Source organism: Ruditapes philippinarum, unplaced genomic scaffold (assembly GCF_026571515.1).
Source record: "Ruditapes philippinarum isolate M1 unplaced genomic scaffold, ASM2657151v2 ctg2183_1_1_1_1, whole genome shotgun sequence".
Lineage (NCBI taxonomy): Eukaryota > Metazoa > Mollusca > Bivalvia > Venerida > Veneridae > Ruditapes > Ruditapes philippinarum.
In genome coordinates this window covers 22,153-49,200 of record NW_026866770.1, presented here as the reverse complement: position 1 = coordinate 49,200, position 27,048 = coordinate 22,153, and the positions used below count along the sequence as shown (strand labels likewise).

Here is a 27,048-nt window from a genome sequence, read left to right as displayed (position 1 = left end):
AATGTCACAGCCCTATCAAGGTCACAACCTGAGAAATGACTTGGCAAAGGTCATATTTGGCTAATGTCAGACCCTAATGAAGGTCAGAGTCTTATAATTAGGTCACAAGTTCACAACCTGATTAACTTCACAACCTCAATCAAAAAATGTCAAAACTTAATTAAGATCACATCTTAATAAAGGTCACATTCCAAAAGGTCACATTTTAAAAAACATTATAACTCAATGAAGGTTCACACACTCAAATTACCGGGATATCCGGGACGATCCGGTGGAAAATTATTGTTGCGGTCAACACTTACCCGGCAAGCACTACGGTAGTTTCCCAACTAACCACCCAGGATGCGCTCCGGATCATCCAGGCAGAGCCCAGGAGAAGCTACGGTTCATGCCAGTGCTTTCCCCTATCGTTCCCGGGATGACGCCGGAAAGAGCCCGCGGTGACCCGGCAGAAGCCCGGTCGATCCAGCAGAGCCCCGGGCAGAGCCCAGGAAGATCCAGGCAGAAGCCCCGGCAGAACCCTGGTTGATTGAAAAACGCCCGAAAATGATCAACATTTAGATACATAATTTTTAGCTCGACTATTCGAAGAATATGAGAGCTATTGATAGTCGCCCCGGCGTCGGCGTCGGCGTCCGCGTCGGCGTCTGCGTTGGTTAAAGTTTTTTGTAAAGTCAAATATCTCAATTATTACTTGAGATATTCAATTGAAACTTACAATACTTATTTATAGTAACAAGGTACATCAGATTGATAAGTTTGATAACTCTGCCTACAATATTGACAGAATTATGCCCCTTTTTAACTTAGAAATTTTGGTTAAAGTTTTTTGTAAAGTCAAATATCTCAGTTATTGCTTGAGATATTCAATTGAAACTTACAATACTTATTTATAGAAACAAGGTACATCAGATAGACAAGTTGGATAACTTTGCCTACAATATTGACAGAATTATGCCCCTTTTTAACTTAGAAATTTTGGTTAAAGTTTTTTGTAAAGTCAAATATCTCAATTATTGCTTGAGATATTCAATTGAAACTTACAATACTTATTTATAGTAACAAGGTACATCAGATAGACAAGTTGGATAACTCTGCCTACAATATTGACAGAATTATGCCCCTTTTTAACTTAGAAATTTTGGTTAAAGTTTTTTGTAAAGTCAAATATCTCAATAATTGCTTGAGATATTCAATTTAAACTTACAATACTTATTTATAGAAACAAGGTACATCAGATTGACAAGTGGGATAACTCTGCCTACAATATTGACAGAATTATGCCCCTTTTTAACTTAGAAATTTTGGTTAAAGTTTTTTGTAAAGTCAAATATCTCAATTATTGCTTGAGATATTCAATTTAAACTTACAATACTTATTTATAGTAACAATGTACATCAGATTGACAAGTGGGATAACTCTGCCTACAATATTGACAGAATTATGCCCCTTTGGAACTTAGACATTTTTGTTAAAGTTTTTTTGTAAAGTCAAATATCTCAATTATTGCTTGAGATATTCAATTGAAATTTAAAACACTTTTTTGTTGTAACAATGTACATCAGTGTGCAAAATTGCATAACTCTGCCTGCAATATTTGCAGAATTATTTGCCCCTTTGAAACTTAGTAATTTTGGTTAAAGGTTAAAGGTATTCAAAGATATTTACTTGAAACTTTACACATGCACTTAGGGTCATAATTGGAGGGTCATAATTGTATGTCACTGACCAAGTTCCATAAGTCTATCTTGCATTAAGGCTGATTCATATCCCCTTTTCTACTTAGTCTCTTGGTTAATGTTTACATGCAAGTTTTACATATCTCAATAACTATTAAAGATATTTATTTAAAACTTCACATATGCATTTAGGGTCATAATAATAATTATTGTAGGTCACTGACAAAGATCCATAATTCTATCTTGCATTTAGGCTGATTTTTCTCCCCTTTTTCAACTTAGAAATTCATGGTAAAGTTTTCTTTGTAAGCTGTTATCTCAATAACTACTGAAGGGTTTGTGCCTTTTTTGGGACAATTTTATGCATTCATAATAATAAAGCAGTGATTTCTTGATAAAACATCTTAATAACAAGCCTTTGTACCTTGTCTGTCAAATTTATGTATTCATAGGTAATTAGTATTATTATATTCAATAAAACACCCTTGTGACATTACCTTCCGAATAGTCAAGCCAATACTGTATAATTAGACTCTCTCTAAGGCCTATAACATGAATTTATAAAAAAAATTAGCCCTTTTGTGAACTTAAAAAATTTAACATTATCAAGGCTCTTTTACTATCAAGCACTTAGAATAGTCGAGCGTGCTGTCCTTCCGACAGCTCTTGTTATTTAATATAATGTCTATTGTTCCAGAATAGTAATTCATGATGATTTTCTGAAAAATCCTTATGCCATACTGGTTAGAAGGGAAATGGGAAGGGTTTTAAAACAAACAAGTGCAATTATCGCAAATTGTCATTATTCTTTTGAAATGATCTGGGCTTTGCCGGGGCTCTACCGGGATCAACCGTAGCTCTACCTTTATCCTCCGGGGCTCTGCCTGTAGTTACTGTGGCGCTGCCGGCATATAACGGGGCTCTACCGCTAGCTCTACCGGCTATATCATACCCCGGCGGATCATCCCCGGTTTTGTGGCTGGCAGAGCTACGGTGCGTTCCCCGGTATATAACCCGGTCGTTCCCGGCAGAGCTTTAAGGATGAAGCCGGCAAAGCTATACCTTCCCGGATCATCCCGGACCACCCCGTAATATTAAATATTTTATTCCATCCGGGGTCGAATGCCGGATGTTCCCAGATCATCCCGGACGTTGCCGGCAGAGTTACGGATGTACCCCGGAGTTTCCCGGTCGTTCCCGGATCACCCCGGACGTCTACCGGGGCTCTGCCGGGATGTAAGTGAGACTGTAGCTTAACCTGGTAAAGGTCACAACTTTCTCACTGTGAAACAGCTGAATTGGTGAATACCAGCTAATTACATAAGAATTTTACCAGATCCATTATACTGGTATAAAGACAATACTCCTCTTTAAACATGTTAAAACGTTTCCTTTTTGAAAGCTACTTAATAACCTAAGCCCTTTGCCGCCAGTATAGAGCCAGGCTAGCCCTTAAATCTTTGCAGTGTGACCATTTGGCCGATACTATTGGCTGACTAAATACATGAAATACTTAATAGGATCCCCAAATTGATTTATCTTTTGAAAATTTTTCTTCACAACTGTGTTGGGTTAAGTCAATCTTAAAAAAAAAAAAAAAAAAAAATATATATCAGCTGATAAAGTGTTCTAATAATGCCAATCACTTGTAAATGAAGATGCATATAAACCTGTACAAAAAACTAACTGAAAAGTATAAAAGAAACAATAAAAATGCTTCTTTTTTTTCTAACAGAAATGAGTAAGCATAAACATCACGCTATCATCTTGATTTCTTTACCTATCTGACAAACAGTCATCTATTTTCTCTGTGATTATAAAGCAGTGAAATGGAAAAGAGTGATAAAAAAGACAACATGATTTATTATGAAATATATCCATTTTTTATCAGATATTTGTAAATAAAAATCCTACTCTATTACCATAATACATCTGTGAAAAATGCCACACAGTGATATTCTACATCTGTTGAATGTTATTATACCCCCACACAACAAAGTTGTAAGGGGGGTATACTGGAATCAGCTTGTCCGTCCGGCCGTCCGTCCGTAGGTTTTTTCTTGTCCGCCCAATAACTTAAGATTCCTTTGACCCTTAGTCTTCATATTTGGCATGGAGGTTAGTCATGATTAGTAGATGACCCCTATTGATTTTGAGGTCACTAGGTCAAAGGTCAAGGTCACAGGGGCCTTGACTTCAAAAAAGCTTGTCCGCCCAATAAAGCTTAAGATTCCTTTGACCCACAGTCTTCATATTTGGCATGGATGTTAGTCATGATTAGTAGATGACCCCTATTGATTTTGAGGTCACCAGGGGCCTTGACTTCAAAAAGCTTGTCCGCCTAATAACTTAAGATTCCTTTGACCTACAGTTCGTCATATTTGGCAATGGAGGTTAGTCATGATTAGTAGATGACCCCTATTGATTTTGAGGTCACCAGGTCAAAGGTCAAGGTCACAGGGGCCTTGACTTCAAAAAGCTTGTCCACCCAATAACTTAAGATTCCTTTGACCCACAGTCTTCATATTTGGAATGGAGGTTAGTCATGATTAGTAGATGACCCCTATTGATTTTGAGGTCACCAGGTCAAAGGTCAAGGTCACAGGGACTTTGACTTCAAAAAGTTTCTCTGCCCAATAACTTTAGATTCCTTTGACCCACAGTCTTCATATTTGGCATGGATGTTAATTATGATTAGTAGATGACCCCTTTTGATTTTGAGGTCACTGGATCAAAGGTCAAGGTCATAGGGACTTTGACTTCAAAAAGTTTGTCCACCCATTAACTTAAGATTCCTTTGACCCACAGTCTTCATATTTGGCATGGATGTTGATCATGACTATAAGGTGACCCCTATTGATTTTGAGGTCACTGGGACAAAGGTCAAGGTCACAGGGACCTTGACAAAAAAAAAGCTTTTCTTCTCAATTGCTAAAGAATGTCCTGTCCGCAATGTATTGATTTTGACATTTTCACATTTGAAGCATGTAGAATACATAACTTATCAATGCACTGGCTTAGTAACCTCAGATTTGGCAGGGAGGTTGTCCTTGAGCTCTAAATGGCCACTGTTGATTCTGACAAAGTGGTATGCGGGGGTATTCACGCCATGATAGTGGCAGTTCTAGTTATATTTATTCAACAAATTTCAATATAAATCCATTAAATAGCTCACCTCTGCATGCTAATTAAGATAAGATACTAAGTCTTGCTCAGGTATAAGGTTTTCCGATCTGCCTTTGTCTGTTGGCAATCTAAAGATCATCTTCTCTTAAACCGTTCAGCCAATGGATGTCATCCCCCAACCCGATTAGCTGGGAAAAACACAATTTGGAAAGTATTATTAAGATGAAACTTGGTTTGCAGAAGCCTCAGTCAATTTAATATATTTATATTTAGCATTGAACAAATTTTCTTCCTTAACTGTAGATTTTGAGCAAAAATTTTAGCTTAGAGAAGGTCAGTGGTTGTGCATTCTCGGTAACACATGCGTAATCGTTATGTATACACTTCAATCCTGATGATTGCATTTCAGCTAAATCAGCAACCGTCGGTGCCATTGTGGTTCTGACACGTACTTCTCTTAGGACTGGTACAAGTTTAAATGCATGAAGTAATGCACAAAGGCCGAATTTGAGGTTATCCTCCTTCTGTGAAATTGATAAGTTGTTAAATGACCTTTAACAGTGTTGATGTGATTATGAGAAAATATTGCAGAAAAGAAGCACAGTACATTGTATTATCATTATGAATGTCACCTTGTAATGATGAATGTTGCATATGTCATTTCAAAGAAAAAATGACATTTATTTGTTAGTTGATATTATTCTTTGTACTTTCTTTTATTATTTATTCTTTTATTGTTTTTCAAGCAACTTGTGACCAATTCTATGCTTAGTTTAGAATAAGTGTCCAGCATTAATCATTATAATAGCAAAATAAGGAAGATTTATTGGACCACATAAACAGTCTTTTATCATAAATATTGTTCTTATGACACAATAAAAAGCCATGTGTTCCAGCTTTTTGTCATTAATATGAAGTACTTTGACCAGTAATTTTAAGTCAATCTTAGAGCTCACTGAAACATATGATTATAGACCACCTCAGGGCACTGTATGACAAAAGTTACATACTAATTTAGGCACATAATACTAAAACATTGTTTCTATTATCAAAACAAACTCGACAAAGCCATTTTGATAATTCTTAAATTAGTTAATTATTTTGGTACTGAGACAATACTAACCTTTGTAATAATGGTCTTTTTGTGACAATTGGTTGATGGCAAAAACTAAATACAGTTTGTATTATAGTGATTATATAGAAAAAAAAAAAAAAACAAAAAAAAAAAAAACTTACAAGACTTTTTAGTTAGATCTAGATTTGATACTGACAGTGACTTTACATCACATTCTGGAGGTTGTTGTAGAAAACGCTGTTCTCATTGTGTTCGTATTAATAGTGGTACGTCATTTTACAGTTCAAATACAGGAGAGATATTTGACTTACGACAACATACTAACTGTCAAAACCAAGAATTGTATATATTTGATAACATGTAAAAATGCAGCATGCAGTATGTTGGTCAAACAAACAACCTGTGTCTAAAACGAATGAATAGGCCATAAATTTGATATATGCAATTTTGTAGATCCTGCATTCTCCACTAATGTTGCAAATCATTTTAATAAGGACGATCATAATTTTACCGACTTTTATTTATGCCCATAGATGTTGTTTACAATACTTTAGATCGTTTGTGCAAAGAAACATTTTGGGATTCATAAGCTAAAAACTCATTTTCCAGAAGGAATTGAACACAAAGTTGTTATACTCAATTAAATAATTCAAAAATATCAATCCACGCTACAAATGCTAGAATTACGCCAACATAGATATTCGTTTTTTCCTATTATCATTTTTTATAATTAAACCCTATAGGAAATATTCGTATTTATTAATCCGATATCTATTGTGTCGTTTTTATATTTTGATGCTTTGTTTGGTGCACTTATCTCTTTTATCATGAATTGGAATTGTTCGTATTTGTTCGTTTTTCCGCTAAAGTGGGCGTGACGTTAATTGTAAAATTACGACGTCACGTCCGTTGATATTATTATTATTTATTTACCTTGAAAAAGGCATACATTTGCCGAAACGTTGGAAAAATAAAAAATGATATTATACGTGTTATTGCTGTGACTTTATTATTTTAGTGATTATATAGGACACCCATGGGAGAGACAAATTATGGTCTTTAGAGACAAGTGGTCTTAAATTTTTATTTATTTGGAGGTAACTTCATTCAATCTTGTAATTGAATTGAAAAAAGTAATCTAAAATGGCCATTGTTTGCAGAGTTATCTTAATTCAAAGGTAGGCTTAAACACAGGTTTGACTGAACAGTTTATTTGGTATATCATTGTCACAATTAAGAGTCTGAAATTTCTTTATTATTTTATAAAATAAATCTGTCTGTTTAGCAAATCAGAAATCTCATCAGTTCATCTCCTTTACATTGTATCTGTATGGAAATAACACTTGTTTAGCTAGACCTTACAAGAGAACAAGACAGAATAATGTCAAACTCTGTGGCATTTCTTGCTTTTTTTTGTCTTCCCTATCTGAGAACTTGTCAAGACTTTACAAATAAGAAGACAAACACTTGGTAATAAGCCAGGTCACCAGAACTGACAATAAATCTATATTTGTTGCATATTTTTCAGGCTTAAAATGATGGATCCATCACGAGCGTGTGATTTTCTTTCTCCCGGAGGTCTATTTTGTCACAAATCACCTTCGGCTGTGATTAAATGTTATAGCGCACTGACTAATGTATTGAATATTCATGAGGGTATAAGAAATGTGACAATGACGGTTTGGTTTTTGAAATGGCTTCAGCTTTTGGCAGAAATATATTTACATAATTATACAATATAAAATCTGTTTGAAGACTGTTTTAAACAAACAGTGAAGACTGTTTTAAACAAATAGTGAAAGCTGTGCACTGTCAGCTGAAAGGAAAAATAAAATAAAAATGAATTTTTAAAAAAGAAATCAATGAAAGGGTTTAATATTTCAAACAAACAGTGAAAGCTGTACACCATCAGATGAGAGAGAAAAAATAAAAAAGAATCTGTAGAAATAATGTATTAAATGAAATGGTTCAATTATGTTTTTTTTTACCAAATTAACAAGATAAGATACAAAAATTGTCAGACAAAACGTGAGTTGTCATAGGAGATACCTGTTGTGTTACCATTGGAAAAGGTGAATGTACTCGGCACTTAATCATACAAAGTTTCTTTTTTACGCAAATTTGACGTGATTTTTATTTCTACTTTCAGTAATGCGGCTGACGAAGCCGACATTGATGCCATTTCACCCGATTATAAGTGACGCGAGAGATGTACCGTACACTTTGACCCAGGACCAGAATGAGGCTGATATAGCTAAACCGAAAGATTTGGAATATTTTGGAGTCAGTGACCTGCTTACGTTGCCACAAAATTTCGGGTATGTCAGTTATATAGTTTATATCCTTTGATAAAATTAGCGTCTTTTAATATTTCGTAAGAAAATGAATTTCAAATAATATTATCTGAAATAGTATTATATGAAAGAATGTAATGAACCCTATAATGCTATATATCTTAAATGGACAATTTAAACAAAACTTTTCATAATTGTTATGGAAAATTTCAAGATAAAACTAAGTACTGACAGAATAGCAAACAGTGAAGGCCAGAGATGTGGCGGCTAATATTGTTCAGCATTGGTCGCTTGGGTGTATTCTGTTGCCACCAGCAGGGTATATTCAGTTGCCACTAGGAATTGTTCAAAATACTTGTAAAGAAATAAATATGGCTCTACTCACAGTGGTTAAATGAAACGACTGTATGATTTATTGCATTAGGTAATATTTATTGCATTAGGTAATACAATTCAGTCTTTATCAATTCTAAAGATTCTTGCGAGAACAAGAAGTTGATGTGTTTACTGGCAGCATGCAAGATATGTTACTAAAGATGTTGGCACATCATAGGTCAATATATCAAACAACAATTATGACCATACACATAATATCTTAAAAATTATTCAGAAGTTTAAACTACTTTACTTTGTATTACATTTCACATTTCAGGAATATATTTCTTGGAGAGACTTTTTCTAGCTACATCAGTGTACATAATGACAGTAACCAATCATGTTCAGACATTCTGTTAAAGGTATGAATTTTCTGTTTTGTTTCTTTGTTTTTTATGTCAGTTTTATGGTCATCTCTGCAGTCCACATCACCATCTTTTCCTGGATATCTCACTAGAAGTTTTTCAATTTCTCCACAAGTTACTGACCTGAGACTTTACCCCACATGATTTCTTAATCAGTGGTATTAGAAACAAATGATCAAGAAACAAATGATCATAAGACTCAATGCATGTGTCTGATCATTTGTCACAGAGAAATTTCATGCTTTTGAAAGAAACTTGGTCATTTCTTAAAGTAGGTGTTACAAGCAGATATTATTGAAAGTAATTGGGTGTGCCACAACATGTTACAAGGGATTTTACTCTAATATTTGGGCTACAGCCTGGTCATACAAGTTATTAAACCCATGGTAATAATTGTGATACATTCATGATGGTTTTTAATATTTTCTGCATGTGACTTTTCAGATTATTTAAAATTTGAATCTTAACAAGTAATTTGCTGAATTTGTGTAATTTGCCTAATTTTTAGTTAATTTTGGAATAGTTGTTCAAAACTTGAATGATTTTATTGTCAAAATACAAAAAATTTATGGCTCTTCCAACAGGATAACCTAAGATCATACTATATGGAAGTGCAGGCTGGTTTGACTCTTATGCTGGTGACAAACTGGCTAATCGCTTTCAATTTCAGCAGATTGAAGGTCATGTGGGATGTATATAACATGACAATATAGGTAAACCTGGAGAATGCCCAGATAGAAGGGCAGCACAAAGTGCAAAATAGTCTTAGAGCAGCACAAAGTGCAAAATAGTATAAGGGCAGCACAAAGTGCAAAATAGTCTATAAAGATGCCATATCACTTTAAATGTATCTGCAACACTTAAAGTCAAGACAAAAATTATAATTTAGCTGATTCTATAAAAAAATAATTGAAAACTCTTACATGACTCTAGTTTTACTGCATTGAGAATAGCTTATAGGGCTGACAAATCTTTGTTTCTATGATTCATAATATATCACATTGCAAAAAAACAATCTCAAAAGCATGATTTATGCTTGCGTGTCTTAAAAAATATATTTTATGATGTAGGCAGATGATAAACTGCTCATTGAATTTTGTAAACTAATGGAATTGACAAATTATATAAACAGAACTTATTGTTTAATGGTGGGGAAAGGCTGGGTGTATGGGGAAAACACAGTTTCCAGTCAGTCTGACCATTTACCGATTAATCAGATTTCATCTTGAAGCATCATTCCTCATCGTATACAAATACTCATTTCTCAATCCATTCAAGGGAAGATAATTCAATCCTTCCGAGGGTTAGAGAAACCAATTTCAAATTTTTTTAGCAAAACAAAATTATTTGTGCCAACTGTTCAACTATTTTTGAATTGCTTGGATATTTAGTTGTATGATATTTATGCTCTTGAAATTTTTTATTAGTAAATAGAGATCATCTATTTGCTCTTTCTTCTGCTCTTCCTTCTTAATGGCCGTCTGTCAAACTTACCTCCAGGGGCATCCATGGCAGAGTTGATAAGATTGTTGACTTTAGATCACTTGCCTTTCAAAGCTGTGTGTTCCCATCAGGAACTTAGGAGGATTCTTTCATGTGAGGAAGCTATCCAGCTAGCTTAAAGAACGTTGGTGGTTCTACTCAGGTACCAATACATGCCTGAAATAATGCACAAAGTGGCACTTTTTCCTCCAACAGTTAAGCTTGAAAGTCTACTGTGTTGGTGCCATTTAAAACCCAATCCCCCCAAAAATCTTATTTCTCTTTCACACAGCACTTTCAATTTAGATATATTTGTGTTGTTACCTTCTATGAACTTCTACCCTTCTTTGTTAATTGGGTCAAGCTTATTTAAGCTAAAATTAGATTTTTCTTAATTTTGCTTATAGTAATGTGTTCGCTTGCCTAGCTTAAAGGGAGAGCATTTGATTTTTAATCCAGGGGTCATCAGTTTGATCCTAGGGTGAGGGGAAATTTCTCCATGACAATTTATTGCAGACAGGGTGTAATGGTCATTTTTCCTTTACTACAGATTTAGAAATCATGTGGGATTAATAGTTGGTCACTTGCAGAGACATTGGCTATAACTGGTCAGTTGATAGAACCGACCTTTAAGATAATTATGACCCCAAAAAATATTATTTAAATTCGTGAAAAAACCCAGACAAAATAATTTTACAAAAAACAAAATTATAGATAGTCATGCCATTTTTGAGCTCATATGTCGGAACATGTATTATTGATACCAAAATTCTTGTTTGTTCAATTGGTTTATTGCAATTCTTGGATAATAACTTAGTCTTTTGAATAAAATCACCCTCATAGTAAAATTCCAAGTACACATTTGACCTCTTACCAAAGATATAATTACTAGGCAACAGATAAGTGTAAAAACCTAAAAAGTATTTATTTTTCAAAAATTGAAGTTGATGACAACAGCTCAAAGCTTTTGGACACAAATTATTAAAGCGAGAGCATTTAAGTTTCCATCATGTCTAACTTCATATCAATTTATTCAGATTTTGACATTTATACCATAATTTCATAATTTTTGGTCTGTTTTTTTTCCCTCAGTCTGTTTAATGTAATCCTAAGGGATTATGTACATTACTTTACTTAAACATGATCTAAATAGACTGAAAGTCTGTGTTTGGTAAGTACATGACATGAGCTTTCTTAAGTTGATCTTTTCCTTGCTATGAAATGACATGTAACAATTTAGGATCTTAGTTTGACTCATATTTGTAATGTTTCTACATTGTTTTTATTTGTATTTATCAGTATTTATATCAAAGATGACCCCAATATTGATCTGGTATTTTGGTTTGTGGGGTTTTTTTTAGTCAGAAAATACTCACTCAGTGAAGACATTTTATGGCTTCTTATTTTTGTGTAAAAAACTGATGTTGTTATTTATATGGAAATTGAGTATTTTTCCATGTTCTGATTATTGCAGGCTGATTTACAGACTAGTTCCCAACGGCTCTTACTTACGGGTGTAAACTCGCAACCTGTGACGCACCTTAAACCTAACGAGAGCATCGATGATGTCATACAACATGAGGTCAAGGAACTTGGAACTCATATGTGAGCTTTATATACGTGAACATAAAAATTTTCAATATGAAGCTTCATTTAGAATCTTAATAAGACCTTGGCCTTTGCATGAGGTCAAACTTTCAAGGTCATATTTCAAAATTCAAGAATTTCTTGGAACACATAATTGTGAGCTTTATACATGAACATATCTCTTGATATAGAAATTCACCAAGACCAAGACGTCTGTGTAAGGTCAAACTTTTAAGGTCAAATTTCAAAATTCAGGAATTTTCAACATTGACTTGACTTTGACCACAGTTGACCTTATTCCTGACATGTGTTTAGGAACATTTATATATTTTACAAACACATCTTGTTCTTCTAAATTGTTTAAATCACAATTTGAAAAAAAAAAAGAACTTGAAAAACAACACTAAAAAACAACTGCAACCGATAGACCTAGTAAAGCAAAGGGGTGGATCAAGGAACATGTCATGTTAACAAAATAAAGTAATAATTTAAAATGTTAGTTACAATGTTTTTAGAAACAGTAATGAACAAGGCTAGACCAATGTATCTAGTCTAATCTTTTTATAAGTGAAGTTAATCATCTTTTTCTGGTTTACAATTTATTATACCATCTCTTACACCATACATCATATCTGAAGATGGTTCTTATTAACTCTGACAGGGGAACTTGAACTCTCGTTTGAAATAACATTTGTCAAACTGTATTCTTTAACATACAGCATCACGTTTTACCAGCCATATTTCAAGTGGCTTGTATATATTTCAAGTAGGAAACTCTTAGTTTGTTATTAGAATTGCTTCTGATCATTGAGACTTCAAAGAGATTGCGTAATTTTTTTGGCTATTCAGTAACATAATAACTATCTGATTGTTGTTATATTTTAATAAATAGACTTGTTTGCGCTGTCAGTTACTCGACGGAGGCGGGTGAGAAGATGGCATTTAGAAAGTTCTTCAAATTCCAGGTAATGGCGCTGTAGTGTGGTAAGAAATAAACATACCAGTAGATGCAAGTCCTTTGATTTATGTTTTCAAAATGGTTTAAATGTTTAACTCTTTGGTCTACATGTGAATTCCATAAATTGAGAATTATTTACTGTTACTCTTTGGCAAGAATTCAATCTCTGTATGGAAGGCACATATTACTTAAAGATTCAGTTCTTGAATTTACTTCCCCTTGTGGCTGAGGGGTTGCCTATTTTGGTTGAGGAATCAGCAGCCACCATTTATCCCTGCATGATCTTGAGAGGCAACTAAATGTGTTCGAATTATTGTAGTCTATGCATTTCTGAGCTCAAGCAGGTGAGGTGGTTTTGAACCCTGGTGAGACTTTCAGTTTGTAACACCCGAGGTTAGCCATAATCGTCTTTCCTGTTTTGGCGCCATACGACTTGAATTGTGTTTGTGTGCCATAAAACCAAACAAAAACAAAACAAATCTTGATTTTACTAAAATACCTTATAATAATACATACTTTTAATTGCTGTTTTATTGATGACATTTTAACTTAGATGCCAGGCTAAAGAAGAAGAATTATGTGTCTTGTGTCCATACATATCCTGTTTTTAAAACTGCTGACCCAAGAGATTTTTTTTTGCCTTTCGGAATTTTTTCAAAAAATTTATATCACAATACAAATTTATAATTCCTTACCCTTCATTTTTGTGTTGTTTGGAACTGTTTTTTTTTTCTCCCCAGTAAGTTACCATACGGTTATAGCATATACAAATACGATTTTTACATTTAATAAACAAACCTAACAACTTTTGATGGCTTTTCATTCTTTTAGTTTAAGCTATTCTTTTCATCTCGAGCTGCATTTTTTAATTTTAGTCTGTATATCTTTCTATACGTTTTGAAGCAAATTTTTGATTAAATAAAATTATAGGTTTTAATTTTAGTCAGTTAAATGTCTATCCTGATACTATTTCAGGCAAATTTGACATTTAATGGAATTACAACTTTTAATTTTAGTCTGTAAATTCTTTCCGCTAATTTCAAATAAAATACAATTAACAGTTTAAAATGTAGTCAGTAAAGGGTTTCCATACTATTAAAAGCAAACATTTCATTTTATGAAATTACCAATTTTGATTTTTAGTCAGTAATGTCTTTCCATACTTTTTAAAAGCAAACAGTACATCACTTCTGCGGACTTTTCTAAATTCAAGATTTTGCCATTTTCACGTTGAAATGTTGAATTCTGCTTAAGCTGGTGCTAGTGGGCATGGACTGTAGTTTGCACTTGACAGTACCATCCATGAAAAGGCTCAATCAAACCTGGAGCCTGCAACATTTTCAATTTTACTGTTTTAAACTTCCTTTAAGGATTGTTATTTTCTCTGTTTTACATAATTATAATGAAATTATCAGTGATAATTTTAGTCAGCAATGTCTTTCCATACTATTTCAAGCAAATATTACATATAATGAAATTATCAGATATAATTTTAGTCAGAAATGTCTTTCCATGATGTTTGAAGCTAATTTTACATTAAATAAAATTACCAGTTTTAAATTTAGTCAGTAATGGGTTTCTATACTATTTAAAGCAAACATTACATTTAATGAAATTACCAGTTTTAATTTGAGTCAGTAATGTCTTTCCATACTATTTAAAGATCAGACTCCCACATACTTAATGTATATGGAAAATTTATATCTTTTAGGTCCTTAAGCCTTTAGACGTGAAGACAAAGTTCTATAATGCGGAGGTAGGCACTTTTCCCTCTTTTTTTTCTTTACAAGATAATAATCCAGATTTATTTGATTGTTGGTATAACTTTATCACTTTTTGTCTCCTTTTGTAGACAACGATAGATTTGAATTATTCATTTTTCAGACGTTAGTATTTATATTTATATTGTATATTTATAAATCTCTCTACGTCATATTTTTCTGTAACTAGGTCATTACATCAATCGGACTGACATCAAAATAGTTATTTTAGTAATTTAAAGACACGATCTTGACCTGGTTATGCTTTTCCTCAATGATCGACATATCGCTTTGTTTGAATATTAGGATATTTTAGGCTGCACCGTTCTTTCTTATCTTTTGTAGACATATTAAGACATTAAGTGCGCATTTATAATTCAGAAAATCTATACCTCAAAATAGGCGAAGCATCTTTTTCAAGTGCTCATTCCTTTGCTAAATGGAAACATTTCCATTACTGGCAGCCATTATAATTCTCATATCTTCTCCTAGAATTTGTCTTCAAGGGTTATTTTAGATTTTAAGAGAATAAAGTAATTGGATTTCTGGTTACAATTAATGGAAGTAAATTTTTGATGAATATTGATGACTGTTATATAATACCATATAATTTATGACTCAATTTGAGACAAGACTGCATGTGTGTTAGCGAAATTGTTCATAATTGTCAAAAAGAAACGCCTTCAGCCTGATTAGTCTGAAGGTCAAGGTCAAATTACAGATACAGACATTAAAAATGTATTTTTTCCAGTTTGTGGTATGGACCTGACTTTGTATCTTAAGAAAAATTGACAATGTTGTCATTTGCTGACCAAGGTTTCGTGTTGTAGAGAAAATACTTTTAGCCATACATCTAAGGTCAAGGTCAAAATTCTGGGTTAGATCTAAATGTCTCTAATTATGTTTATTCTACAATTTTGTTTTAAAGCAACTTCAATTGAGGTCTCAGTCTTAAAACATAAAATTTTAATTTCTGGAAAAACAGGGACAGGTTTGCCAATTGCATACATTTAAGGTCAATGTCATCCTGATAGTTTAAAGGTCAAAATATAGTTTAAAGGTCAGAATGCTAAAATCTGTTTAGTGACCTCTGACCATTGACAATATGGATTGTTATAAATTAGGTTATATGTATAGATTTGAAAGTTAATTACTAAAAGCAACGATATAGGTCATAATTTTATGTCACCCTTTTTGGTATCAGTTGTTTTTTCAGTTTGCAAACACTTATACATTGATGTCAGATAGGCTTTATTGATATGTTATATTCCATTTGATTTTTAGCATGACTTTTCAAAGAATTAGGAGAGCTTTTTGTACAATACTCCGGCTTTGTGGTCACACTTTTGTTAAGTTTTTGCAAGTTTAATTGGTATCACTAAAACAACTTAAGGGAATGAAACTGAAAGCTTAAACTTTAAACACTTATTTCAGAGCAAAATATGAGGTCATTTTACAAGGCCCATAACTCTGACATGGGATTTTGACAAAAATATGGCCTTTTTTAAATTAGAAATTCTACAATTTTATCCAGGCTGTTGTTTATCTAGAATAGTCGAGCAGGCTGTCCTACCAACAGCTCTTGTTTACATTCATATTATTAATGATTTTGAAATTTTGTTAAATGTGCAATAGAGAGAATCTGTAGTTAATATGTTTGTTTGATTTTAATGTAGGATTATGTAGTAAGTGTTACTATTTGGGTGAAACATACTCTTTTTTTAAATGGTGCTGGCTTTTTTCTCTCTGTTTGGTCTATCTCAGGTACACTATTATTACTGGACCCTACTTTAAACCCGTACCCTGCTGGTATCTTAAGTGGATTAGCCTTTGCCAACAGTATAGAGCCAGGCCAGCCTGCACATCCGTGCAGTCTGACCAGGCTCTATACTGTTGGTAGCTTTGATATTGAAATCCCTTAAACTTAATATGGACTGTTCTAAATTCAAAGTAGGGCAAATCCATTATTAATGTATAGGGGATCAGCAGGTGAAGGGTGAATATCCACTTTTTCCATAACAATTTGTTATTATTTGATTCTGCTTTGAAAGAAAATGCTACAGTGTTGATCTGTCTACATGTATTTCTGCAATAATAAATGCTTAAGAAATTTGATGGTTAGTCCTGAAAATAAGCTGATTGCTTTATTTTTATATCAAGTGCTTAATTTATTCATTGGGGTATTATATGCAGAAAAAAGTCTCATCAAAGCAAAATCAAACACTGGGAATAGTTGGGAACCTGTCCGTCTGACAACTTTCTATTAAATTCCTAGCAAATTTTTTTTATGTCATCAGAAATGACACTTTCATTGCAGAAATGTCATAGTTATGGAAAAGGTGGTTATGAAATTACTTCTTTCTTGTGGGATCTGTATATTTGAACCATTTTATGTTACATACCATAGCCATTATATAATTTACTTGTACTATTGTTTTTAGTTTCTCAAATAATTTTTTTTATTTTTATGTAATCATTTCATGGAAAGGAAAGACATATAAATTTGTCCAGGGTATTTAGTTGTGTATTAGTTTTATGATTTGCCCCTTCACTGATACTATTGTTTTAAAGGATGGAGGGCTGTATATTAATAGTTTTAAAGATTTTTGGCAGGTTATAATTATAACCCTGTATATGATTGTTTGGAAATATAACCTGAGCCACTAGGTGAGGGTTATACTGCAAAGAACCATTTATATTCAGCCATATAACCTAGGGGGGAATATCTATAACAAATTTATAGTACAGCAAACTTTCTTTTTTAAGAGAAAAAAAGGAGATTTCTTGATAAGTTAACAGCAGCCTTGTATATAAAACTGTATAAATCATTAAATGTTGTGATTATCCAATGAAAAGCGATGTTACAAATGTGCTGTATTATAAATTGAGCCGCATCACGACAAAACCAACATAATGGGTTTGTGACCGCGTCACGACAAAACCAATATAGTGGGTTTGTGACCAGCATGGATCCAGACCAGCCTGCGCATCCGCACAGTCTGATCAGGATCCATGCTGTTCGCTATCAGTTTCTCTACTTGTAATAGAGTTGGTAAACGAACAGCATGGATCCTAATCAGACTGCACCGATGTGCAGGCTGGTCTATATCCATGCTGGTCGCAAACCCACTATATTGGTTTTGTCGTGACGCGGCTCAATTGTTTTTGATCTGTCTCTTGTCACTCTCTGGGGTCATTGAGCTTTAAACTTTGGTCTTATATCCTTGTTCACATATATAGAGCCTTTAATACTAAAAAAGTGCTTTATTTAGAAATATGGCATTGACCCACCTGTGTATGGCTTAGTGGTCAAGCTTAGCATTTCATAGCTTGCCCCTTACTGATATGGGCTCAAATCTCCACAGAGACTTTGGTTTATTTCATGTGAGGAAGCTATCAACTTAGTTTCTGGAAAGTCATGTTCCTAACCAGGTGCTTAAACTTTTGTCTGAAGTAATGTATTGAGAGGCACCTGTCAGTTCAGTCTCAACCATTAAGCCTTTAAAGTCTCTATTTGACCTTTACAGTGTTAGTTTGGCTCCAAATAAATTTAGTCTGAAGGGCACTTTTTTTAATCTTCATAACATCCTAATTAAGTTTGTTGATATTGTGCAGATTTGGGACAAGGGCATTATGTATTTTATGAAATCAGTTGATTTGTTATATATATTGTATAATTATGTAATTTCTATTTAAAATATTTACTTGATTTTTTTTCATATTTTGATATTAAAAATAGCTTGTAATCATACAAACAATTTGTCTGTATACTAACTTTTTTTTCTCAGCCCATTAAATAATCTAGCTACCAAAACTATTTTCTTTCTTTATAGATTATCATATAAAACATTTATTGTGTGTATTCTTTTAGATATTTGTTCTATATATATTTATCACAGTTGGTCTTCATTAATGTTGATCTAAATTAATTTACATCTTCAACCATTTCTTTAGCCTCCTCTTTTAATACTTTAATGGCAAAAAATGGTGATAAAAATGTCAAATTCTCATTGCCCACTTCCCACCATTTTGAGTCTGATTCAGGAAAGTGGCAAGTGCTCTTTCACAGAAAGAAACCATGCTTCTAACAATAAGCGTTAATGTGCACTTAAAATAATCTTTGATCAGGAAAGCCATGCTTATATAATAAACCTTATTGCCACTGTTATAGAGCCAGGGCTTATTGCCAATGTTATATAGCCAGGGCTTATTGCCACTGTTATAGAGCCAGGGCTTATTGCCAATGTTATAGAGCCAGGGCTTATTGCCAATGTTATATAGCCAGAGCTTATTGCCACTGTTATATAGCCAGGGCTTATTGCCAATGTTATAGAGCCAGGGCTTATTGCCACTGTTATAGAGCCAGGGCTTATTGCCAATGTTATATAGCCAGGGCTTATTGCCACTGTTATAGAGCCAGGGCTTATTGCCACTGTTATATAGCCAGGGCTTATTGCCACTGTTATAGAGCCAGGGCTTATTGCCACTGTTATAGAGCCAGGGCTTATAATTATTGCCACTGTTGTAGAGCCAGGGCTTATTGCCACTGTTATAGAGCCAGGGCTTATCGCCACTGTTTTATAGCCAGGGCTTATTAGCCAGGGCTTATTGCCTTTGTTAAAGAGGCCTTTTAATGGCCACCAGTTTAGAGCCATAGCTAATTCCCAGTCACCATATAGAGCCAGGCCCAATTGCCACATGTAGTATTGAGCCATTCCTAGCTGGCACTAGTATAGAACTAGGCATTAATGCCACTCAATGATCACTGCCAGTTTTATAAGTCAGTATTTAATGGCACCCAGTAAAAAGTCAGACCTAATTATAGCAATATAGAGTAAGGTCTTAATAGTCATTTATGACTTTGAACAGCAGTTTATGTGTAGTATTTCTTGAATTTATGAAAAATTTTATTTTCATGTTGTAAAACATTAAGTTTTAGAGTTATAATTTCAACAGCTGCAAATCAATGTAGAATTAGTTGCATGTGTATAATGTGTGACTGCGTGGCCGAGTGGTTAACGCGTCGGACTAGTAATCTAAGGACTGCTGACCGCGTGGGTTCAAACCAGGTGTCAAGGGGCAAGCCATTGTTTCCTTGAGCAAGAAACTTTACATTCATTGCTTAGTACTGGTTGGTTCCAGGAACGGATTTGAGAGTGTTTCAATAAGCTTATAGCTTCCAACACAATCGAACTAAAATAAATTTGTATAAACTAAGATTATTTTGGATAAATTGGAATAATAACTTGCCTACTGCTTAAGGAGCTGTCCTCATTCATTCCTGGGGTTTGAGCTTTGATTGGGTCATGACCTTGTTTTACCTTATGTTGGTATTACCTTACTCTAATGGTGGTAGGAGATTTATTTTACATAAAATAAGCTTATTTCTGAGTGTGCAATATATCAAAATATAAGAAAATGTCCACCTGTTGAAGCCTTGATGGTTGAGGGTTGTTATTGGAGTAAAAGCAAGAGCCAAGCATGTGAACATAGCATTGACAAATGACTAAGACTTGCACTGATCAACACCAATACCAATATTGTCTTAAATGATGTTTAAAGGTACAAGTACATCAATTCAGGTTCTGTTAAATAGTCACATGGCTGGTATAGCAGTTATGTTAGTTAGTGACCTGTGCAGCTCAGCATTTAATTGTCAATGCTTTGAATACATGCAAAGCCAGAAATAAATGTTATGTTTAAAATCATAAGAAAACTGATATAGAATTTTATTTAAAAAAGTAGATAATTCTGCATGAAATTTTCTTCTTTTAAGTCTTAAATTGCTGGAATAGAAAGTATTCAGCCTTTGATATCAGTATAGAGTCAGGCCAGCCTGCACATCCATGCAGTCTCACCATGCCCTATACTGTATTGATTGATTAGGGGCATCAGTGGCCTAGTGGTTTAAGTTGTTGATTTCAAACCACTTGTTCATAACTGCTGTGGGTTCAATTCTGACTGGGTCTTTGAACCTTTTTATGTGAAGAAGCTTTCGTCCAGCTAGCTTATGGATTGTCAGTGGTTCTACTCGGGTGCCCGTTCATACCTGAAGTATTGCACAGAAGGGCTTTTGAGGTCTCCATTTGACCTTTACCATGTGGGTGCAACATAAAACCCAACACCCAAAATAATTGATTGACTAAATTCAAATATCATCTTTTGTCATCCTAAAAACTGATGTTAGCCAATTACTAAAATTGATCTGGACAAGTCCATTGTAGAAATTTAGAACATGTAAAAATATACAAAAATTCAAGTAGTTATAATATTATGATTTATGCTGAGGTTACAAATCTTCATAGCATCTTTAATCTTTTCTTATGTTCGCAGCAGACGCAAATATTTCTCATGTCATACTCCTAAATATTAACCAATATGGCCACTTGGCAGGAGAAACAAATCTGCAAATATCATTTCTCTATTTTTAGACATTTCTTTTCATTGTTGCTAACCACAGTGATGGCTTTGAATTTGTATAAGAACTTTTTTCCTCTTTTGATCTTATGATAGAAGATGTTTGCACATTAAAAGAATTCTCAGTTCTTTTAAACCCTTGACTAATTGCTGAAAAAAGAAATGGATTAGCCTTTGCCATGAGTATTGAACCAGGCCAGTGTGCACATCCATTCTGTCTGACCAAGTTATAAACTAAATTTTGATATTTTTTATTGAAATAACTTAGAATTTTTTTATTGAAATTGCTTAGAATTTGAATGGACTTTTACAATGTCAAAGCAGGGCAAATCCATTACCCAAATACAGCATGATAAGGGTTTTCCAATGAATTGGTGTAATTAATGAATATAGAAATATTTTTGTATGTTTTCTTCAGTCAGATGACGTTTACCTTGAGGTTCAGATACAAAACATTACTCCTGGACCAGTCTACATGGAACATGTCAGACTGGACCCTTCAAATCTGTACAAATCGGAGGAACTGAATTCATTGGAGAAGAAACAAGGGTAAGTTGAATACTTGAACCAGTCTGGAAGTTTCTCAGACTGGATTTGTAAAATTTGTGTCTGCCTTTGGACTGAATTCTTTTGGTAAGGTGAATATTTCAACCAGTCTGTGGCAGACTAATGTTAGACTGGATTTGTTCCATCTGTGTCTGCCATGAGTTGACTACATTGGGTTAGTTGAATATTAAAACCAGTCCATGGCAAACATGTTAAATACAGTCTAATTATACATTTAATAAGTATCTGTCCTAGGAAATGAAAATATTGAAGTAGAAACAAGGCTTATGTTTAATTCAATATGGGTGTTATTGTTTAAATGTGCCTTATTATTACTTAAGTTTTGATAATATACAATAAAATAGTCTAAATTAAAATGTAAACCTCAAGTTTGCTGTATTTTGATGAATAAATAGTAATCTGGTAATGTTAATAGTAGGTGTGGTCTGATAATGTATTCAGTGAAATCTGGTAATATTCAATGTAATCTAGTAATTTTCATTAAGTGAGATCTGGTTTAAAAAACTATTATACATTTATTTAAAATGGTAATGTTATTTAGGGTATAATATGGTAATGTTACATAAAATGTAATCTGGTAATCTTACATAAGTTATAAATCTGGTTATGTAATGGGTATAATCTGTCCACTAGTGTTACATTGTGTATAATCTGGTAATGTTACATAGGGTATTATTTAATGTGGTAATGTTACATAGGGTATTGTTTAATCTGGTAATGTTACATAGGGTGTAATCTGGTAATGCTACATTAGATATAATCTGGTATAGTGTTACAAAGGGGTATAATCTGGTAATGTTACATTAGATACAATCTGGTTATGTTACATTAGATATAATCTGGTTATGTTACATTAGATATAATCTGGTAATGTTACATTATATATAATCTGGTAATGTTACATTAGATGTACTCTGGTATAATGTTACATTATATATAATCTGGTAATGTTACATTAGATGTACTCTGGTGTAATGTTACAATTGGGTATAATCTGGTAATGTTACATTGGATATAATCTGGTATAATGCTACAATGGGGTATAATCTGGTAATGTTGGAATTGATAAAATCTGGTAATGTTACAATGAATATAATTTGGTAATGTTTACATTCAGTAAAATCAGGCAATGTAGACAGTGTTTATTCACACCAATACAATATTTTATGAACACTTCTGGTCACAAATTGCCTGTGGGATTTTCTTGAGGCAAAAAACACATGGTGAATAAGATAAAAAACAATTATCCAAGACTTAAAAATGTGTTATACCAGTCTTATAAAAATATTTGTCATTTCTATCTGTGTATGAAAAATTGTCCATTGAGATTTCAGAGAAAATAAAGGTTTTCTAACAATTTACTACATTGTTTGCTTGGTTGTCAGTTTGTTGTTTATATAAAAATATTATTGTTGGGTATCAGAAGTATTGGAAAATATAATAGTTCTGATACTATACTATTTCAAGGCAAAAAATAAACTATGAAAGAATTTAGTTTTTTGAAGGCCAAGAAAAAGTAACATTTATTTAAAGTTTTCAAAAGCTTTTAATTTTTGTTGCCCTGTGCTTAAGTTTTCAAAACCAATCCTCATTGGCCATTAAACTGAACCATGTTTTGCTTCTGTTGCTTTTTAGCAATCACTAGTAAAGTTATATACATTTAGATTTAGTATTTTGTATGGCAGTCAAAATACTCTACTTTGTTTACATGTTGCTACTTTAATGACAAATAGTTTCATAATCAGCGCTACTTTCTTCAGATGATAAACACCTTTAACTTGCTCCAATACCATTATAAACTTTATAAAATTTATGTTTACTTTCTTTAAAAACAGGAAAAAATAAATTGTTTCTGAGGCATAATTGTGTCTTTAAAGGGATCAAAATTTAGATTAAATCCTGTATTTAAAATAACTGGAGTCTATGCATTTCTTAACTGCAACAGGTGAGGTGTTTTTGAACCCTTGTGTTGCTTTAAAGTTTGTAACACCCGTGGTTTGCCAAAATCATCTTTCCTGTTTCGGCAAATATATGACCTAAATTGTGTTGGTAAGCCACAGAACCAAACAATTAAACCAAATCATTATTGAAGTCTTTTGATATTATTATAAGTTTGACCTTACCTGCTCAAAGTCTGTAATTAATTTGGCGTTGTTTATTTTTTATATTTTCTGTAAAATTATTTATCTGAATATGACCAGTTTGCACCTAAAATCAATTTGTCTAACATAAACAAACAACAGCCTGTAAATTAAATACTGCCCTCATAATAAACCTTGAAATGTTGCACTGGATTCACTGTTGTTAACATTTCTAATCATAGTTTGTAATTAGTGAGAAAATGTTAACGGATGTGTGTATGATGTCACCATATAGCAACAACAACATGCATTGCGAAGACATGCAATTTGATTTATGGATTTCGCTAACAGGATGTTGTGTACAGTTTACAAATTAGATTTCTATCATTAATGTGCAATTTCCTTACAATACAGTGCAAGCAATCAGTGCAAGTAAAAAGTTCATGGCATAAGTGCAAGTAATCAGTGCTAATAAACCATTCAAGATATTAGTGCAAGTAGTTAGTGCAAGTAGTAAGAGTAAGTGATCTGTGCTAGTAAACTAGTCACGGTGTCAGTGCAAGCAGATAGTGTAAGTAGTTACTGTAAGTAGTCAGTGATTTTTCTCAATTAATTGGGAAGAGGCCTAAGCCTCTTGATTTTGGGAAAAATGATCGCTTAAATTGTTGTTTTGGGAAATGAAAAAGCTGGTTTAAGTTCAGATTTTTGGGAAAACTGCATGATTTTAAAGAAAATTTCAATTGGGAAGAGGCCTTTTTTCGGAGTCTGTTATATAAGTAGGTAAATCACTGGTAGTTACTGTAAGTAATCAGTGCTAGTAAACTAATCAAGGTGTCAGTGCAAGCAGTTAGTGTAAGTAGTTAGTGTAAGTAATCAGTGCTAGTAAACTAGTCAAGGTGTTAGTGCAAGTAGTTAGTGTAAGTAATCAGTGCTAGTAAACTAGTCAAGGTGTCAGTGCAAGCAGTTAGTGCAAGTAGTTAAGTCTAAGTAGTTAGTGCTAGAAAATCATTAAAAGTGTCTGTGCAAGCAGTTAGTGTAAGATATTAATGCACAAGCAGTCAGTTCAAAAGCAATCAAAACACAAGCAATCTGTGCTGATAATTAGTGCAAGCAAGCAATCAATGAAAACAATAGGACAAGTAATCAGTACAAGCAATTAGTGCAAGCAAGCAGTACCAGTGATTATAGTGCGAGTCTGTGCTACTATTTATCACACATGAAATCTGCCTCTTATGATTTTCATTTAATTTAACTGAAAATGTTTTAGACCAGAACAGGTCAAGTCCATGACTGAAAATTAGAAAATAAGCTCTCCAGTATACATTGTTTGTTTAGAGCCACAATTATCATTTTGTTAGATGTAAAAAACAGTTTGTTCCATCTCTGACAGTCATCGAATTTAGCACTGGCCTGGTGGCCCATGGCCAGTGTGAATTAGTTTGTGTCTGTGTAAATTTTAAGAAAATTTAGTTAAATACATAATAGAATAAATTCAAAAATAGAATTTCGAGCAAGTAAATTCAAAATCTTAAATTCATTGACTGTCTGAATAATCTTTGTAATTTTGCTGTTTTTATAGACCAGGCAATGTATTTGGAAAAGTTGACTACTTAAACCCTATGGACACACGGCAGTATTTGTACTGTCTAGCACCCAAACCAGAGATGTACCAAGAGAATAAGGTGCTTAAAGGGGTGACCAACATTGGTAAATTAGACATCGTGTGGAAAACCAACCTGGGAGAGAAAGGGAGATTACAAACTAGTCAGCTTCTTAGAGTGGTAAGTAGGACTTACTTCCCTTGGATATTCAACTACATTTTATTTGTTATCTAATTGGTAAATTTGTTGAGTGCAAAATGGATTTGAATAAGTTAAAGGTCTTCTGGTTTTAAAAAATAGAAAGCCAAATGTTTGACTACATGTATATAGAAATAATAGTTACTATTTAACCTTTTCCCTTATATATAAGCGTGTTTCGACAGCTTCCCCCCCCTTTTTGAGGCCTCAAACAGTGAAAAAAGGCCCTTTTTAGGCCCCCAACACTGTTTTCTGTTTGATAAATGTTGTTAAAAAAAGTGACCACTTTTTCGGCGCTGTCCCACATCCAAATATATCATCAGGGGGTTGCCAGAAGGGGGATGTTCCCCCTTCTGTTTGGAGGGGTTTGAAGGGGGCATCGCCAAGAAAATTTTGGACATGTGACAGGTTAAAAATGGCCTCGGGTCGATCTTAGGATAACTAGTAACCGACGCTGAAAAGCCTTTTACTCTATCTCAATTCATTGAGAAGTTGCAGCACTTTGAAATCAGTTTTGATGGAAAAAAACAATGCAAAATAGGGATTTTTGGCAATTTTGAGACGTACCCCCGTTGCCATGGTAACAGGAAATTTACCATTGAGCATGCTGTTACAGAGGCTATGGTGTAGTCAACATTTGAGCCAAGTTTCATTAGTATTGAAGCATTTTTCATAGTTTCATAGCAGTTTGAACTTGTTACAGGAGGCTTTTCAATGAAAACGGCCATTTTTCGCAATATGCTCATGGGGTAAAAGGTTAATTAAAAAAATAAAAAATGTCAAAAAACAATGATTTTTAACCAAATGTCGGTGTAAGGGCATGTGTTAACATGGAAAATCTAGTTTTTGTGTAATTCCAAGGTTTTTCATCATTTTTTGTTAAGCTGAACTTTTTAAATTATGCAATTATTTGATACTTTGTTGTTGGGTATCAGAAATATTAGAATAATGTTAGTTCAGATAGTGCATGGTACTGCAGTACATGTACATATCATGTATATCATGTTAATATATCATGTTAACTATTGTAACTTATTTCAGTCCCCGGGGTATTGGAATATCATATTAACTTTTATAACTTATTTCAGGCCCCGGGGTATGGGGATATCAGAGTGACAGTAGAGAAGATGCCTGATAGTGTACCATTGGAGAAAACATTTGATGTAACTCTTAGAATAACTAACTGCTGGTAATTTATGTTCTTATTAAAGCAAGACGTCTCCAGGTTCATGCATGCTATTTGAATGAAAATTTTGAAAATGTGTTTAAAAGCAAAGTATTGTAAAGTGAGCAAATAAAGTAATCTACACATTGAAAACAGCACTTATAATCCATGTAAATTACAAAAAAACATGTCAAATATGTAAAAATAACCCTGTGTTAGAAATCATTATGCAGTGGAAGAGTAGAAATATGGAGATAAATACTGCAAAATTGAAAATTATAGTACCTTCATGATTTATATATTCTTGATTATTTAGCA

General features: G+C 33.4%; 1 protein-coding gene across 2 annotated transcripts in view; it reads left to right on the top strand.

Moving 5' to 3' along the window:
- LOC132733650 (trafficking protein particle complex subunit 13-like) overlaps positions 1 to 27,048 on the top strand; it is a 141,650-nt gene that overhangs the window by 106,265 nt on the left and 8,337 nt on the right. For both annotated transcript variants that reach the window (XM_060720310.1, XM_060720309.1), the window contains exons 2-9: positions 8,030 to 8,198; positions 8,827 to 8,911; positions 11,871 to 12,001; positions 12,876 to 12,948; positions 14,653 to 14,697; positions 21,537 to 21,667; positions 25,346 to 25,547; positions 26,654 to 26,754. In XM_060720310.1, coding sequence (XP_060576293.1) covers positions 8,030 to 8,198; positions 8,827 to 8,911; positions 11,871 to 12,001; positions 12,876 to 12,948; positions 14,653 to 14,697; positions 21,537 to 21,667; positions 25,346 to 25,547; positions 26,654 to 26,754 — 937 coding nt within the window. The remainder of the gene's footprint in view (positions 1 to 8,029; positions 8,199 to 8,826; positions 8,912 to 11,870; positions 12,002 to 12,875; positions 12,949 to 14,652; positions 14,698 to 21,536; positions 21,668 to 25,345; positions 25,548 to 26,653; positions 26,755 to 27,048) is intronic.